The sequence below is a fragment of the Haplochromis burtoni genome, unplaced genomic scaffold, assembly GCF_018398535.1.
Source record: "Haplochromis burtoni strain Fernald_Lab_line unplaced genomic scaffold, NCSU_Asbu1 Contig_44, whole genome shotgun sequence".
NCBI lineage: Eukaryota > Metazoa > Chordata > Actinopteri > Cichliformes > Cichlidae > Haplochromis > Haplochromis burtoni.
The window spans coordinates 1,541,159-1,559,008 of NW_024582405.1; the positions used below are offsets into that span (position 1 = coordinate 1,541,159).

General features: G+C 42.1%; 1 protein-coding gene across 2 annotated transcripts in view; it reads right to left on the reverse strand.

Moving 5' to 3' along the window:
- plxnb2a.1 (plexin b2a, tandem duplicate 1) overlaps positions 1 to 17,850 on the reverse strand; it is a 231,616-nt gene that overhangs the window by 56,889 nt on the left and 156,877 nt on the right. For both annotated transcript variants that reach the window (XM_042220154.1, XM_042220153.1), the window contains 8 exons: positions 9,007 to 9,524; positions 6,950 to 7,276; positions 6,513 to 6,651; positions 4,958 to 5,103; positions 4,692 to 4,871; positions 3,276 to 3,410; positions 721 to 821; positions 320 to 446 (listed from right to left, as the gene is read on the reverse strand). In XM_042220154.1, coding sequence (XP_042076088.1) covers positions 320 to 446; positions 721 to 821; positions 3,276 to 3,410; positions 4,692 to 4,871; positions 4,958 to 5,103; positions 6,513 to 6,651; positions 6,950 to 7,276; positions 9,007 to 9,519 — 1,668 coding nt within the window. In that variant the 5' untranslated portion in view covers positions 9,520 to 9,524. The remainder of the gene's footprint in view (positions 1 to 319; positions 447 to 720; positions 822 to 3,275; positions 3,411 to 4,691; positions 4,872 to 4,957; positions 5,104 to 6,512; positions 6,652 to 6,949; positions 7,277 to 9,006; positions 9,525 to 17,850) is intronic.

A 17,850-nucleotide genomic window follows, 5' to 3' on the forward strand; every position in this document is an offset into this window, starting at 1 on the left:
GCACAAACAACGACGCAATATACATCTGGCTCGCATAGAGGAATTGTAAATTATAATGTTGCTGTGGATCAAAAAATGTCTTTATCTCTCTGTAGCTCCCCTGAGGGGCCCTGAAGATCCATGTACCAGAGGTTAGAAAGAAGTTTGAAATGCTGCTGACAGAACAGACAAAGAGCCCTCCACCTCTGCCAGAGTTTCAGCTTTGAGTGGTTTAAATTAAGCAGAGCTCAGCAAGAACTGATCTTAGCTCAGGGGGGTTCCAGCACACAGAGGAAAAGATTCACAGCAATATGCATGCTCTTGTATAGCTCCCTCATACCTGGTCTGTCTTCTTGCAGCTGAGGTTCGGCGGGTTGAAACCCTGGATCTGCACACACTTTCCATCTGGTGACCACAGCCAGGTGTTCAGCTCTGATGACCTACCGCAGTCCTGCTTCCTGGTGCACCTGTGAACCGAGCAGATGTTAAAGAAAGAACAAGTGAAAAAATGAATATGAGCTTGGCTTTATAAGGTGGTAATATTAAGCTGGTGTTTCCTGAGTCATACAGAGTTAGCTTTACATAAATGTGCACAAACAAACCGATGGAGGTGGCTAGCACTGACACAGCCTTTGTTCTTCAAACCTTAAGGCACCATAACTAGTATGCTTGTTTGTTTGTTTTCTACACTCGTTTTTTGGGGGGGGTAGCTGGTCTACAAGCTGCTCATGTGCGACTCACTTTCCCTCCAGGACACACCAGCCACAGTACGGGTCCTTCAAACCGATGCAGGAGTGGCAGCTCGTCTCCTGCTGGCAGGCTTGGACTGGAACCTTGGTGATCTGCACACATGTGACAGGCTTTTATTGTGAAAGTTCCGTTCTATTAAACAACATACAGGAGATGAGGGAAGAGGAGAAATCTGATAAGAACTAAACAAAACAAAAACACAACTATCAACCAGGGAAAAATATTTTCAAATGATGGTAAAAATAAATCTGATATTAGCTCAGCTTGGAGTGTACACACTATGATTATCACTTAGCAGTTAATGAGCATCATTTCATAAACCCCATTTCAGTTACTTCTACAGCACTGATTGCCTCGTGTTTTTGTGAGCTAACTTGTGCTCTTATTTAAAACCTGTGAGATGGGGCATCTTTATAAAAGTTTAAAACATACGCGCCAATTTAACACTGGCAACGGGGGGGAGCAAGAGCCCGAGAAATGCTCCGTGCTCTTCTGGTGAGAAATACATTTGAGTCTCCTTTTAGCAGTTATGTGTTTACATTTTGGGAAACTTAGATCTATTAATGAGGTCAGCATATGTGCAAGCACTCCATGTGAGCCAAATTTTCAAGCTTCAGACTGTAAACAGTCTGATTCAGATACTTTCTGTCTATTCTCGGCTCTTGTTGTTGTTATTGAGAGTGGATATTCCTAATATGGTCTTATAATGCACTTAAATCTGACTTTGAGCACTCACCTATAGCTCATAACTTCTGCTCACAAGAGGCAGCCAATCAGAAAGACTATGGCTTTGAGGTCGAGGAGCTAAAATGGCCCATTTGAGAAAAAAGCATGAACTATGGGGGCACAGCTAGGTTCAGCATAAGATTAACAAAGCTTTATCTGGAATAAATAAAGTGAATAAAGAATTTGAAATGAGAACAATCACTCCACTTTATGATATCTGATACTGAATAAATCTTCAAATTAAGACCAGTACAGTTAATGGATCTGGTGAGATTGAGGCAAATGAAAAAGGATGATGAGGAGGAAGAGCAATAGTAATAAAAGAGTCCACAAAGAAAGACCAGCACGAGGATTTGAACCCAGAAACATCTTGCCATGAGGTGACGGTGCTAACCAGTCCACAAATGTTCCACCCATTTTTAGAGGCAGGACTCGGGATTTAATAACATATCATAAAACATTACAAAACTGAATTATGGAATTAATACATTTACATATTATTAGAACAGATTAATACTGTAACAATGTAACAGCTTAAAGTTAAATTCAATACCACCAGCAGCAAAATTAAAGTACCGTGAAGTATCCTTTTACAGTGATTTACAAGCAGGTTTATGGCATTTATTTGTGACATTTGAGAAAATGATATCCTCCCGAAGTCTATATCACTCCAGATACCTTCAATATTTGTTTAACGTCTGTAATTTCATGTCTGGCTCACTCATGACTCTCAGCAGGAGTGTAAAGTTCTTCTCTGGCTTTGTCCCACTGGATGTCCATGAGTATTACACATGTCCTTTCATTTTCTGATGGCTAAATGTCATCAGGCTCGATCAATTAAATTACTGAAGAGCACAGTCAATATTTAATTCCCCACCGATCGCTGTAATGCTAATGGAGTCACAATGGGACATGAGCTTGAAAAGCAGGCACAGGTCCTACACCAGAGTCCAGAGGACACCTGATGATCAGCCTTTATGATTGTTTCTGTTTAGTAAATTAGGATGTAGGTCTTCTGACTGATTGAATTTTTACTCTTACAGCTTCACTTTCAGGGATTGGTTTAATGGCTTACACTCAAGTGATTCATGTGACTGATGTTTTACGGTTCTAACAGATCTGGATCATTTGACATGGAGCATAAATAATCTTTTACACAGACCGCCTATTAGTATTTTCGATTTTCCTTTACTGAGCAGTATTTTCTTGTAATTGAAAAGCTTGCATTGACGGTATTTCAGTGGAGAACTTTTTCCAACCAGCGGTGGAAATAATTTTCCTCTCTGACATGAAGAGGGCGGCCTAATAAATTTAAATGAGCAGATGGAACAAGCTCGGGTATCGTCACTTGACTTGATCAAAGTAAATTGCCCTCCTGAAGTGCTTTCTAATTAATTCATTTCTAAATCAATAACATCTTTTTCACTTCGCAGAGAGTGATGGCGACCGAAAGATGAAAGGACAAAGGAAAGAAAGACAGATGAAGAGAAAAAGCCGAGTGGAAAACAAAGGGAGCCGTGGAGAAAGGGAATGGGTGAATAAATCAATGGCCGACTTCTGTGTGGTAATGTAGACGGATGTATTGGTGTTATTCGAACGGATGAATAAATGATCAAATGAGACAGACAGAATAAATGAAAGACTCATTAAGTCTCCGGCCTGATGGATGAAATGGAAAAAAGCAGGAGTAAGCACACGACAGAGTCCCTGACCTTCGGTTTGAGGTGACACAGAGGCGTTGGATGAATGGAAGGAGAGAGAAATGGATTTAGTAAAAATGAATAATCAATCAGCCCCACGTCGGAGTGAGCGAGTCTGACCTTTTTCTCGGTGGTGATGTACAGGTGTTCGAGGCTCGAATCGAACAGCAGGTTCTTGTTGACCTTGTCTCCAGAGACTTTGCCAGCAGCTCGCCCGTACACCTCAGGATGGGCTGACAAATGCACCTTCAGCACCTGCAGAAACACAGAAAGTGCATTAACACATCCAAAACCCACACCCAATCCACTTTTTCAAAATAATATCACAGAGTGTCGTCTCAAGCCTCAAGCGAGGGAAGATGGATTGCCCTGTGAGTCTACAGTGATGAAGAGGGACCTGAGCATGAAGGTAAAACTGTTGACTGAAAGGTCGAGCTATGGCTGCCAACTCTGGGCTGTGACTGGATGAACAGGATCGAGGATACAAGCAGTCGAAGCAGCTTCCTCTGGAGGGCGTCTGGGCTCACCCTTACAGATATAATGAGGGACTCATTATGTCTGTGAGAGGTTCAGGTGGTGTTTAGAGCAGAGCTGCTCAACCTCTGCATTGAAAGGAGTCAGTTAAGATGGTTCTGGCATCTGATAAGGATGCCTCCTTCATCCCTTCCAGATGAAATGTTTCAGGAATATCCAATTGGGAGGAAACCTTGGGGCAGATCCAGGACCCTCCAGAGAAATTAGATCTCTCGGCCAGCTTGGGAACACCTCTGTGTCATCCCTGAAGAACTGGCCTCTCTGCTTAGACCGCTGCCCCCTGACCCGGATCAAGATAAGCAGCAGAGAAAAAGATGTTGGATCCATTTAACTTGCTACTCTCTATCCAGCTATCCACCAGCATGAAGGTAAAACTGTTGATTTAATGGCCTACCTATATTCCTACCCTTACCTATTGCCATGAGCTATGGGTGGTGATCAAAAGCGTAACACTGTGAACCCAAGCAGTCAAAATGAGCTTAGCCCAAATGGTGTCTGGCCTAAGTCTTAGAGGCAGGGGGAAGCACTCTTGGGATTTGGTATGAGACTCAAAGCACAGAAAGTACATCTGCTGCTCCCCAACACTGTAAGGTGCCAGATGAGAATGCCTTAAGGGTGGGGTGCTTTGTGCACGTCTAACTGAGAGCCTGGGGAGGACCAAGGGCATTCTGGGGAGAAGCAGTCTCTTAACTGTGCAAAGGTTCTGGGCATCGCTGCTTGGACTGTTTTCCTAATAACCCAGAAAAGTGGCAAAAATGGATGAGTTGATGGCAACTTTAACATAATAATGTCAGAGTTACAGTCAGACATAATTTTCCAGCATTCAGGGAATAAAAACAGAAAATGGCGTTCCTGTCTTTAAAAACCTCACTGAAAATATAGCACTCACTGGTTTTATGTACCTGAACCAAAGAAAGAAAAGACAACGTAAAAAAGAATAAATAAAGGCGAGGAGGGAACGAATAATCTAGAAGTGACAGGATAGTGAAAAACATTTGTTACCTCTCCAGTGGCGGTGCCCACAAACGCCACAGCGTGTCCCATTTCCTCTGCCACAGCGACGGCGGTCAAGTGAGCCTTATGGGTCAACGAGGGCTCGGCTGTTAGGGCGAACTCAGCCTTACTAGCCAGTGGGGAGGGCAGGAACTCTGCTCCACACTTGTACCTGTGAGCCATGTCATTCTAATGGAGTGGAAATATATTACTTTATAACCTTTCATCTACTGCTGTAGCCATGCTTTATTTTTGACACAGACCGATGTTCTCACCTGATTGTTGCTGAGGCACAGCTCATCAGATTTGGAGGAATAAGGTGAATAAACAGCAGGTTTATGGTCAATGATGCCGCTGTTGCTGTAACAGGCTCCTATTATCTGCACCAGCTTATCATTAATTGCCTTCAGAGGGTACATGCCTACAAACAGGAGCAAACACATCATGTCGACAATAACCTCATTATTAATATTCACAAGTTGTGATAGAAGAGGACACTTACGGTTTCTTTTCTCAGACCAAAATAATTGATTTTTAATCCCACTTCAAAAAGGACTCATTTATCCCAGTGCCCAGTATCAAACTGGATTCTGGGATAGGCTAATGCTAGCAAAGGAGATTCTTCCATCTATCTGAACTGCTGCTTTAACAGTCATTAAATACACTTTGGCAAAATGCTGCTGTATTTAACATTTTTACGCACACCAGAAGATTAATATCAGATGTGATTAATGGCTACACAAGTCTTGGTCATGGAATTCTTTTGCTAGCTAAACTTTAATCTTAACCTGTTGGCTGCACAAATACTGGAAACCACATCACACGTCTGTGATGTCAAAGAAAACCCACAGTTTTCATGCTTGACAAAGAAAAGAAATTCACTATAACAATAGCATTTGCTGGTTTTTCCCTTAAACAGGCTTAGATTTTTTACAGTGTTTAACCAAAAACAGTACGTAGCTGTACAAAACTTCCTGTTTTTAACACAGGAGTTTGTTAAACTATACTTGCATAGTATAGGTTGTTTTAGTGGTAACACATTTGTCCTTTGCTGTCCTACATTACTGTCCAAAAGTCCTGAGCCATCCCCCATTTCTTTTTAAAATAAAAAAATGGAAACGGGTGCAGTGATTTATTGAAACATGCAAACCTACAAGTAAAGCATATATGGCAAAACATTTATACAATACTAAGGAGTTGAAAGTCACTGTTTGTTTAATTTTAATATATTTATTCATCAGCACAGCCTGAACTTTTAGGAAAACTTTCTTGAAATTTAAAAATGAAGCTCGTGCCAGTGAGATGCCTTCAAGATGGAAGACATGCAGCTCCAATCCATACCAGGGCCTCTTTGTCTCCATGTGAACCAGCTTGTTGGTGGGAAACTACTACTTTATGTCTGTCAAACTGTTACATCTTTAGGATTTTTTCCAACTTAAAACCTTTTCTTTGCAGAGTTGTCTGTTGTGCGTAGACACAACACTAGTTTATCCTTTGAATTTGGTATCTCTTCTATGCATGAATGACTCATAGGTCGGCGTTTAGTGGCTTAAACACGAAACATTCCTCTGGTTCAATCGAGTAAAAGCCATCGGTTATATTACAGAATCAAATTTGCCCAGCTGTTATTGTCAGAGTACTTTAAAAGCTTACAGTTAAGGTTTCATGCCAAGAATGTAGTTTGATCTTTAAACATTTTAGCTGATAAAGATCATCTGATATAGTAAATAAAAATCCAGAGCTATGCTTGTATTGTTCAGGTGCTGTCTCACTTTGCAAAGATCTGCTGGAAAGAATCTTTATAAAGTTTAGTCCCAAGCTGACACTCACACATGGCTGAAGTGGACGGGTCTTCATCAGAAGTAAAGGTGACAAAGAGCACCTTGTCAGAGGCTGAAACTGTTCCGTACTGGCTAGAGCTGGTCATACTCTGAGCCAAAGCTTTCCCCGGAGTTGCTACATAAGCAGCCTGGAAGAAGAGGAAAAGATAAAAATGCTGAATGTTTGGTGCTTTGTCTAAAAATATGTGTTTATCTGCGATACAGAGAAAGTGAACGCTGCATAAATGGAATCTACTTCCAGTGCAAGACCATGTTAAATGTTTTTTTTTTTTAATTTTTAGAGGTCAGGACCGAGACACTCCTGAGAAGGATTCAATTCAAAGCAAACTCATCCAAACATAAAATGCGTTTTTCTGAGTCACTGCTGAGAGTTATACTGAATTGCTGGCAGCTTATTTCTGTGTCTGCAAAGTGCACAATCATTACCTGAACTTTGTTGTACTTGTTGGTAGCGCTACAGTTCAGCTGTAGCTCAGTGTAGGAGTAATAAAAGTGATCGTTCTCGCACATCCTGGAGATGAAGGTGAAGTTCTTGGTGTCCTGCACCCCGAGCGTACGGGAGAACAGGAAGTACACAAAGCCGCGGTCTTTGAAGGCAAAGCGGAAGTCGTGCAGGTACAACAGGACGAAGGGATTCGCCTGGACCGCAGAGGCCTCAATGATGCTGTCAAAAACCACCCAATCGCGATGGTCCTGGAGGATTCGCGTGGAGATCAGCTTGGTGCTGTCGTGGCTGCCGTACCCTTTGGCAACCTGAGATAAAAGAGGTGACAGATTCATTTAGGGTTTCGTTGCATAGGTCTTGAGACCAGTTGGCAACTGCCTGGCAACCACTGGTAGCTAAGTAAAAATGAGTTATCCCAACCAGTTGCTTGAGGTGACACTGATACAGTATCTAAAGCCCCATTCATGCAGGCTTAGAGACCAGTCTCCACCAAAAACCAACAGTCTTGACCTTTCAGTCAAGAGGTTGCTGAAGGTTGCTAGCAAGAAAATTGGTCATAAACAGGGTCCTGTTCGAAAACTGTTGTTATTACTTTGGTTCCAAACACCTGGAAGTTGGCATGGAAGACTGGACTGCAAACCTCACCAGCTACTCGCCAAGCAGTAGTAAAACAGTGAAAAATTCAATGCACACCAGAATCCCCTGTGAAGTAAAAGTTAACCGTTATGAACTGTGTTACTGTTGCTGTAAGACAACTTTTACCTTGGCACACTGTCCCTTTCTGGTTTGCATTTTAAGCTTCACTACAGCTCAGAGAGTAAATGGCGAGTGTTTGCATACATGGTGGCATCTTCCATGCAAATCACACGCAACCACAGCAATCTGCTAACAACCAAAGCAATCCTAAGTATAACTCTTTATGACCAATTTTACCCAGTGGCAGGCAGCAACCTTTGGAAAACACATTTTTCCCTAGCAGCTGGAGGTTGTCAACCAGTCTCTAGGCCAGTATGAAAACATCTCACTTCACTACTTTGCTGAATTTAAGAAATTCCAACATGGCAGCCCCACCACTCATTTTTAAAATTCGTTTTTCTTAATGTATCCAGATTTATGCCTGGAACATATAATGAACCATCCATTTACAGAACAGATGGTGAAGAGCCTGAAATATCTTAAGAAAAATAAGCCCAGTTTCAAAAAACATGTATTTTCTTCACATTCCACAAAAAAATGCTACATTCATAAATCAAAGAAAGGCATCGGCGTGGCTCCTCGCTTTAACCATCTTCATGCTGGTGTGACATGGCCCATAAATTCATGCAGTGAAGGAAAAAAAAGGCGCAGGAAACATTAAGCAGTTGATTTATTTGCATTTTTACTTACAGTTTGCTCTTTGTGACTCTGAGAACCCGCACTTAACAGTAGATTTACCTTAACAATGGATCAAGCAGCTGGCTCGTGAGGAGGATGGAGCAACAAGAAGCCAAAGAAAGTGAATACCAGACCTATATTCATCAAGTGGAGAGTATTTGAATGCACTTCTTTGTTTGTGTCCACTGGATGTGCACATCAACCACACATTCATCTTTATAGGATGAAAATATATTGCTAAATGCATTTAAAGTGCATCCTTCTGCTGAGAAATACAACCCATTCTCCTCTCACTCCAGCAAACAGAGCCATCGAGAGGGGAAAAATATATTTGATTTGATTAGAAGAACCATTAAAAGCATCTATATGCATGTTTGGAATAGAGGGGAAAACTCAGTGGAAGACATAACATCATAAACCATCTTTTAAAGGCCAATTCTCCGACGCTGTATAAATAAAACGAAAAACACTTAAAGATAACTGACAAGAGAGCTCATTTCCCATATGGCTGCCAATTTAATTTCTCTACAAATTGCAGTTTTATTGTGTTTGCTCGCACAGTATCACAGATGGTGAAGATCATCTGAATTATTATTTTTTATTTACTGCAGGAAATAATTTGAACTTTCCATTTGTGTGCGCGAATGTGTTTTTCCGTCCTCACCAGAAACACTGTCAAGTTGTCTTTCTCGTCTGTGAAATACGACATCACTCCCACCACAGAGACGCCCTCCTCGGCGCTCGCCACGTATGACTTCTCCCCTTTGTTGTCGCTGAAGTACAGCTGGTGGTCCACCTTGCTCAGGTTGCGCAGCGAGCAGATGCCTCTGAAGAGGCTGCCGCACACCACCAGCACGTCTTTGGTCCCGTGCACCAGCAGCAGCTTGTTGTGGTTGTTGGTTTCCACGGCCTCCTCGCAGGCGTCGTTGACGGGCGGCGTGCACTGCCGGTTGTCCTTCTTCGGGCCCGTTTTGGCTTGGAACTCGAGGTTAAGGTCAGAGTTCAGCTGGTATATTGCGTTAACGGCGCCGACATACAGACGGCCCGTGTGGGGATCAGCCACCACGTTGTTTATCAAAGTTTCGGATGAGAACACTGCGTTCTCACCGTGGGAGGGCCTGTAGCAAAGAGCTGCCACGAAGACTAGGGCAAAACACCACCCCCACCACCGCTCCATCGTGTCTGGGACAAAAACAGGAGACAAAACATTTATTTCAAATGGTCATTTTTCCTGATTTTTTTTTAGCTTAAATTCATAAAGGAAATATTGGCAGCCAAGTTTTAAAGGGTCCAACAACAATTTATATATTTTTATACTTAAATCACAACACTCTGATCAACAAACACCTCATAGATGATTCTTTTGACCTGGCTTTTAACGCTCTCACTAAAATGTCACAGGTAGGCCAAAAGCGCTGGACAAAGAGGCAGGGTTAAAAGTCCAAAATAAAATCTTTAATCAATGCTGGGGTCGAACACAGAAAGGTGAAGGCAAGAAGCAGGCAAATGGCAAAATCCAAAAAACACTCGAAAATGTGTGGAGGACACAACGAAATGCCTGGAAGGACTGATGAGTGATAACAAGACAGCCTGGCAGCAAACAAAGAGAAACCTTTTCACACTTCTGCCCTCAGGTAAGCACTACACAAGTCTGAAATCAAGCACAAAAAACCCTCACAAATAGCTTCTACCCACAAGCCGTCAGACTCCTGAATAGGGCAATTAGCACTGCCCCCCACTCACTCCATCACTCCTCCTGACTGCTGCTTCTCCATCTCCATTATTATCAACTGCATGGAATATTCACACCAGGCAAAAGCAGCTTTTTTTTTTAACCCAGATTTTACCTGCACACTGATTTTTCATTATAGTTTCATGTTTTTACACGGAGAGCCAAGTTATAATCACGGCTTAAACTAGCGTGCATGTCTTTGGACTGTGGTGATGGTCGCGGTGCCCAGGGGTGGGGGAAACATGCAGGCTCTACATGGCCGATGGATTCAAACACAGGACCTTGACCTCAGTGTTAGGACTGGAACTGAATTGAGCCGATAGTCAGCTGACTGATAACCAGTGAATTGGCAATTTTCCATTTATTTATGGAATATCTTTGGACATGGATGTTTATCTGAACAAAAATATATCAAGATTTTTCATTTTTGTGATATCATTATTGTGATATCGTGGCTCAAGAGTAGGGAGTTCGCCTTGTAATCGGAAGGTTGCCGGTTCGAGCCCCGGCTTGGACAGTCTCGGTCGTTGTGTCCTTGGGCAAGACACTTCACCCGTTGCCTACTGGTGGCGGTCAGAGGGCCCGGTGGCGCCAGTGTTCGGCAGCCTCGCCTCTGTCAGTGCGCCCCAGGGTGGCTGCGGCTACAATGTAGCTTGCCATCACCAGTGTGTGAATGGGTGGATGACTGGATATGTAAAGCGCTTTGGGGTCCTTAGGGACTAGTAAAGCGCTATACAAATACAGGCCATTTACCATTTATATTAAATATTATTTAAGACCGCTTCATAAAAGCCCTGTTCAACTGTCTTTCTCCAACAAACATTGTTGTCAACGAACCCAGTGAACTTGAAACCGTGGAAACACTGGGAATAGTGCTTGTCCTCTAAACAAAGCAGAGTCTTTAACGGCACTCTGACATTGCAGAGCCGCACCAACAGCAGCACAAACTCAAGGAGAAAAGAATGAACGCTGAGAGCAAAGAGAGACGCAAAGAAATAATGAGGAGCTTCTCATTAAACCCAGAACATCCTTTACTGGAGGAAGAGGAGAGGGGTGGGGGAGCTGGGGGAGGAGGAGGAGGAGAAGGTGGAGGTAACGAACTCAAAGTGAGAGTTGCTGAGCCAGATTAGATTAGCAAAGACAAAAGAAGTGTGTTGTGTGTGTGTGTGTGTGTGTGTGTGTGTGTGTGTGTGTGTGTGTGTGTGTGTGTGTGAGAAAGAGAGACTGAGTGTAGCAATTAGTTGTCTGACACACTGAGATTCTCCTTCCATTAGTCTAGATGGGTGTGTTTAATTATAGCTGTGGCCTGTGGCTGTAAAACAAGGCTCTAGTTTTCAGCAACACCACACTCACTGTAACGTCTTTCTGCTCTAACCCTGTGCAGATGTCCAGAGGTGCAACTTCAGGTTCTCCACAACTGCTTCACATCAGCTGAAATCATTTTCATCACTTTCTTCCTTCTGAATGTTAGCGGGCACCTCACGAAAATCTTTCTAATTAACGAGGCCTCGTCTCTGCCTCCCCGCTCACATAAATCAAAACGCTTAGTGTCGCATCATGGTTATTTATTTTTTGCTTTCATTATCTGGTATTTTACTGGCCAACTGCTGCTTTTACAGCAGGAATCAGATAGTTCTGATTGGTGTTCAATTGACTGGTGCATCCCCTGTGTTTCTGCTCCCTGCTAATTGAATTCACTTCAGGTCGGTTCACTGCAAAGGGATTTATTAGCGTGAAAAGACTTATCTCGCTACCCACCTGCTCCCCCAAATTACCCGTCCTCAGATATCAAGAGTCAGGTAGTCTAATGGCTGCAGTGCAGAGTTTAGAGAAGTGCTAGAGAGGAGAAAACGCTGGGAACACACACACGTACACACACACAGAGCTACTCAAGAACAGTGCTTACCAAAGGTTTGAAACCCTGTTTTTTGGAAAATGTGAATATTTCAACAAGTCCTCAAACTAAATCATCATATCTGGGTTTGGAGAGGGAGGCGAGGGTGGCACAGGCATTTACTCTCACTTGCTCTGGTTCAGGTGCTAAAAATAAAGGGATAGTGTTAAGAAAAGTAAAGATTTGGCTTAAAATACTCAGTTTTTCTGTGTTTCCAGGGTAACGCAAGTTCCTCCACCACAAGATGTTGACACCCTCAGACCACATGCACTTCTTCAGATGGCCACTAAGGGCCATTAAACGTTAAAATGACATATAGTAACTATAGTAGCCATAGTAGTCGGAAGGACCTCCCGTTTCCTTTTGCATCCGGGCTTTTCACAGTCCTGGTAATCAACCAGAGCTAACCCACAGTAAGAAGTTGGCAAGCGTCTGCAGACAAGTCGCTATCGTCTATGCAGATTCTGAATACGCACAGTAACCTTAGTAATTTACTGCCTCTTAACAATCAAATAACTGATACTGAAAATACCTGTCATTGGCCAAAGTCAGGGAAATGTAAGAAAACAGGCACATGGAAATATTCAAAACCAGAGTCCTGTACCCTGGATGCATGAAGTCTCCCGTTGTTCTTTTACCAAAACAAACATAAGGAGTAGAAGAAAAAAGGCTCAGAAAAAGAAGGCCAAAGTTTGGTTGAGCTTTATAAAGGTTGTTTGTTAAAATGAAAAGATTGCACTGCCGCCTGACTGGCAGATTTAATTCGGCTGGACATCATTATTCTCAGTTTTCACACATTTAAATAGATGCAAACTTAAGGGCTGATTATTATGCAGCACTTTCAGCTCTACAATAGTCAAAAGGTTAAATTCTACAGTGAACTATAAACAAGCTTCTTATCCCTCCTACTTCTGCTTTGAGCCTTTAAAATGTGCTTGTTAGCGAATGTGGTTAAACTGCCAAATGAGGGTGCGGGTCAGCACCTACTCCTCTGTGTTTTTACCACCTTTTGCTCCCACGTTAACGCTGCCTCTGTGTCGCTGTCATGTGGCCGCCTCTCTCATTAAATTTCACATCTCCAAGGTGCCCAGCTCTGTAAGAAGGGATAAAGACGACAGGTATATTCACCTTCTCCTCTCGCTCAGAAGGCCTGTTATGGATGTGTGCATCTGCCACATCAAAGGAGAAAATAAAAAATCATCTCTGGCTCCACTCAGGAGCTGACTCTGTGCTCTGCCAGCCATCTTGCCCCTTTCTTTTCTCTCTGCAGTATTTCCTCTCTTTCATCCTCCTGCTCTGGTTCTTTAACCCTGACTGGTGTCAGCTCAGGAATAAACTGGGTGTGTGTGTTTCTGTGCGTCTGCTCTTGTTCTTGTGAGAACCAGCTTGACTTTTAGATGTGTAGTTGTCTTGGGTGAAAAGCTTCTCTTTGCATTTAAAGTGGACCACAATAAAAACACATATTCATAAAGATCAGCGTTGACAGCCTATTTTTAAAGATGTTTTAAAGCATGGTTACTGTTGAACGGAGGGAACTGACAAAGCTGAAAACTGAAAAGGATGCTCACTGCTTCCTCATTCCTACTGAATGATCCAGTAAAAATTGTGTAAACGAGACAAAAACTGGTAGGCAAATGAGCAGTTTTTACTTTTGCTACCACTCGGCGACGTTCATACAAACTATGAGTGACCACAGCAGTCTGCTAGCAGCCACAGCAATTGGCAAGAAGGAGGTTAATGGGGTCGCACCCTTGTTAAAATTGATTTCACTCAGCGACAGCCAGCAACCACTCGCCAACCAGTCTGAGGGTGAGGAAGTACCTCTGTACCTAGTGACCACAGGAGATTTGAGACACAGAGGGCTTAGAGTGTGGAAACAGACAACTCACTTAACTCACAGTGAAAATATTACCTGAAGAAATAACTCAATGGCATCATATAAATTAGCTTACATGTTGCAGATTATCTGATATCATGCACAGCATGTGTCACAGATGAAACGCACTCCTGACAGACTCGACTTTATCTCATTCCTGGCCCTGTGGGACGGACAGAGGCGGATGGGTTCAAGGCCTCAGGCCACATTTTGCCCAACACAGCTCAACTCACTCATTCAATTAAATCCAGTTGTATTTTATATACATACACCTGTGTCTGTGGTTAGTCATCTTTAGGAACTAATGACTTATTTGTTTAAGGTTATGAATTTTTAACATTGAAAAATTGAGCTTAAAAGAACCCAGTGAGTTTAAATATGACACAAATGGGTTTACATCATATTTAAACACATAGGAGATAAAATAGGAGCGAGACGTGGCGTTTGACACATCACGTGTGTACTTCACTGAATAAACAGCAATACCTGGGAATGATAATAGTCAGATTACTCTCATGTGGCTGACAGTTTTATCCAGTATACCATGAAGAAGTCATCATATCTGCCCTGAATACACTGAATTTTGGACTCTGTGATCATCTTTGTTGTCCTTGACATTCAGCTTATTACTTTAAAGGTTTCTGCATATGACATCCAGTGAACCTGGTCTCCAAGGCAACAGACATGCTAAAAAAGACAAATATTACAACATGGGCCGTCTTAAAACTCAATTTTTGGTCTTGACCAACTGCTGAGGAAAATATCTGGCTCTTTAGATGCCAAATATTCCACTGTATGCACATGGTAGCCAAAAATGATCCTGATTAAAGCGATGACACATTTAGGTTGCAGGCAAAGAAACTGCAAAATGAGCTAAAAGACACTAAAATTACACATTTGGCAATAAACTTGTGTGGGCTAATCACAATCAGGGGACATACAGTGATTAGGTCCATTGTTTAGATAAGTAATACTGACCCCAGCAGTAATTTTTCATATCAAATCTGGTTTCACCAACTTCCCCCTTCTGTCTAATCACCACTGTAAAAAAACCTGAACACAGCACCTTGGGTCTCGGTAACTTCAAGCATTTAAAGCCATTCTTTTAATGTGTTATAGACAATGATTAACTGAGAAAATAATCACCCAGTTAATTGAGGATGAAAACCATTGTTAGATGCAGCCCTTGTGAGAAGGATGCTAACTGGCTGATTGTTTTATGCACTGCACCTGTGCAAAAGCATCAGCCCTCCTCACGTTCCTCCACTCATTTATTTCCATCTGTAGCACGCCTGTATCCATCTGGTGGGAGTCAGATTATAGGTTTGACATATCTGGGTTAACAGAATTCAGGAATTAATGTATTCAGTAAAAGGTCTGCTTAAATTTAGTATTACAACTGCCTCCGTTGTAGTACCAGCACTGCATTAGAGTGAAAACTGGAATTACCAACAATGGGATTAAATGCAAATGCAGTGATAAAAATCGAAGACCAGGACACACACATACACACTAATAGGCAAGTGAACAGCAGTATGTGACTCATTAAAATCCTGGGTGCATACTTTGTAAAAGTCTTGAGCACTGACCCCTCTGCTAAAAAGTTTGGAGTGAAACTAAATCCAGGAATGTCTGCCGAAGCTCCAGCCAGGGGAATAAAGCCTGACTGATTTTCTCCTTCTGTCTAACCTCTCTAAGCTTTTCTCTTTCTAGCTGCTCTTTATAATTCACATTGTTTCGCTCTCCCGCTCTCTGTCTTTACATCTTTACCCGCGGGAACAAGTTCAAACAAAACCGGTGTTCTGACACACGAGATCCCGAGGGATTAACCTGGTCTGAAACGCCATCTATGGCTCTGTCTGTCAGTTTGTCTTTCTCACTGAGTGTTTGTACTTTAACCTGCCTGTCTGTCCACATGTGGTTTGTGCCTGGCTAACATTTCACCTCAAAAAACATTTAATATGTGACAGTCTGGTTTCCATTAAGTTTGTGATCCAAGAACATTGTATAACATTCTTGGAGAGACACCCGATCGTCCAGTCTTAGGTTTTGTTTTAGGTTTTTCTCTGAAATGTTGCAATGCTGCAAAAGTTCTATTAAACAGTGTAAAGGCAATTTAAGCAGAGCTAATTGTACTCAGTGCAAGATGACAAAGCAGCTGAAAGAAGGCTCATTTTTTTGTAAATCTGGCAAAATAATCTGAAGCACCCAAGCCACCAGCACTGCTAAAATAAAAGTGAAGAAGAAGGGCTGCAAACCTGTGGCTGATGAGCCAAAACATGGCCCCTTTTTCCTGTCTCTGGTGGCTCTCTGTGGCTTTGACAAGAATCCTAGATGACTCGAGTTATTTTCAGTAAAAGACCAGTCGTGCTTAGGTGTGTAATAACTTCCTGAAAGACCGTTTATGAGCTAGGACACTTAATTGTCCCATTTTTATTTATTTTATTATTTATTTTTTTACAAATCATCCACAAGAATTTAGAAATTAAATTGTCAAAGTCACCAAAAAATCATAAATAGCTTATTGCCGGTTGCGCCACCTTCTTTATTAGGCTTAAATGTGTTTTGTGGCTCCTTAAAAACTTTAGTTCAGAAATTGTTAAAGAATTTGATCTTCATCACAGGGTTGCTTTTAAACTATACCATCTGTGTATATTACAGGGTTCTGCATTATTTTGGAGACATCCCAAGTCTGAAGTTATGTTCAGTCAAGCCAGTTCTAGAGTTGCCCTGACTGCCCACAAACCAAGCTGTTATAATTGAGAGGGCTGCCAAGCTGAAAATGTTTAAATCTGCTGCTTGGCCTAATGAATCTGACTTGCCCGGGAGCTAAGGTGAAGATAAGAAACAAGTGTTAAGTTTAGCTACAGGTTGAGAAAAACCCACAGAGAAACAGTCCATGAAGTCATCGCTAGCTAGCTTGGAGCTAAAGACTGTAAAGTAAGTACAATGATTGCTTGGAGCAATAAACCATAGACATTTTGACAAGGTCAAAAATCGGCTTCACTGTCTGAAAATGATCAAACTCTCTCCAGAAGAATTATATAACTGTTTTCATAAGCTAAGAGGTTCAACTGATCCTGATGGGTTGTGTTGATAGAATATCACTGAAAATGCCAGGAATTTCCAGAGAATGTAAAAATAACTCATTTTAGATGAAGTTATCCACCTTTAAGTCCCGTATAAATGTGCAGAAATCCAAACCAACATTGGCTGAGCTCTTGTAATATTTTACAGATGTTGGATCTCCGAGTCAGAGCCCAGTTAGGATGGAAACCTTTTCAAATATGCAGCACCTTTCTCCAGGAATAGAAGAATCTCAGATTCCCAGAACTGTTTATCAAGTCAGCTGTAAAAGAGCTGAAAAATAGCACTGTTATTCAGTGTATGTATTTTGCACATATCATGATACCCAGTCACTATTTCCTCTTGTTAATATACATTAGGCGATTCCAGAAAAGCAGCAATTTATCACCTTTTCTACCTGCATTAGTGGATCCCTGCTACTGTACCGAGATCCATCCTTCAGTCTATATGCTCCTCAAGTGTGGGGCTGACATTTAGACATGGCTCTTAACTTGGCTGGATATCTGCAGTATCAAATGACACCTTATCTTTTTCCATCTTACTTTCACATTAGTGTGCTGGAAAGTTATGGTACCAGCAGAATCGTTTTCTTGTTTATGAGAGGAATCTTCTCCGATTTCAAAACACCCCAATGTGGTCTCATTTACATTCATGCCCACTGCTGGGCGACATTAGCCATTCATGACATCGGGCCGCAGGAACATTGGAGCTGATTGGCCGGGCCTAGAGGGGATATGAGTGCTATGATTGGCGGAGCCCGGGGGAAATGGAGTTCTTATTGGTGGTAATGAAGAAGCCTGAAGGAGAGCATGGCTGAGACAAAGTAAGCATAAAACTAAAAGACCGAAGAGGATAGAACACACAGTCGCTATACCTCATCTATCACACACACACACACACACACACACACACACACACA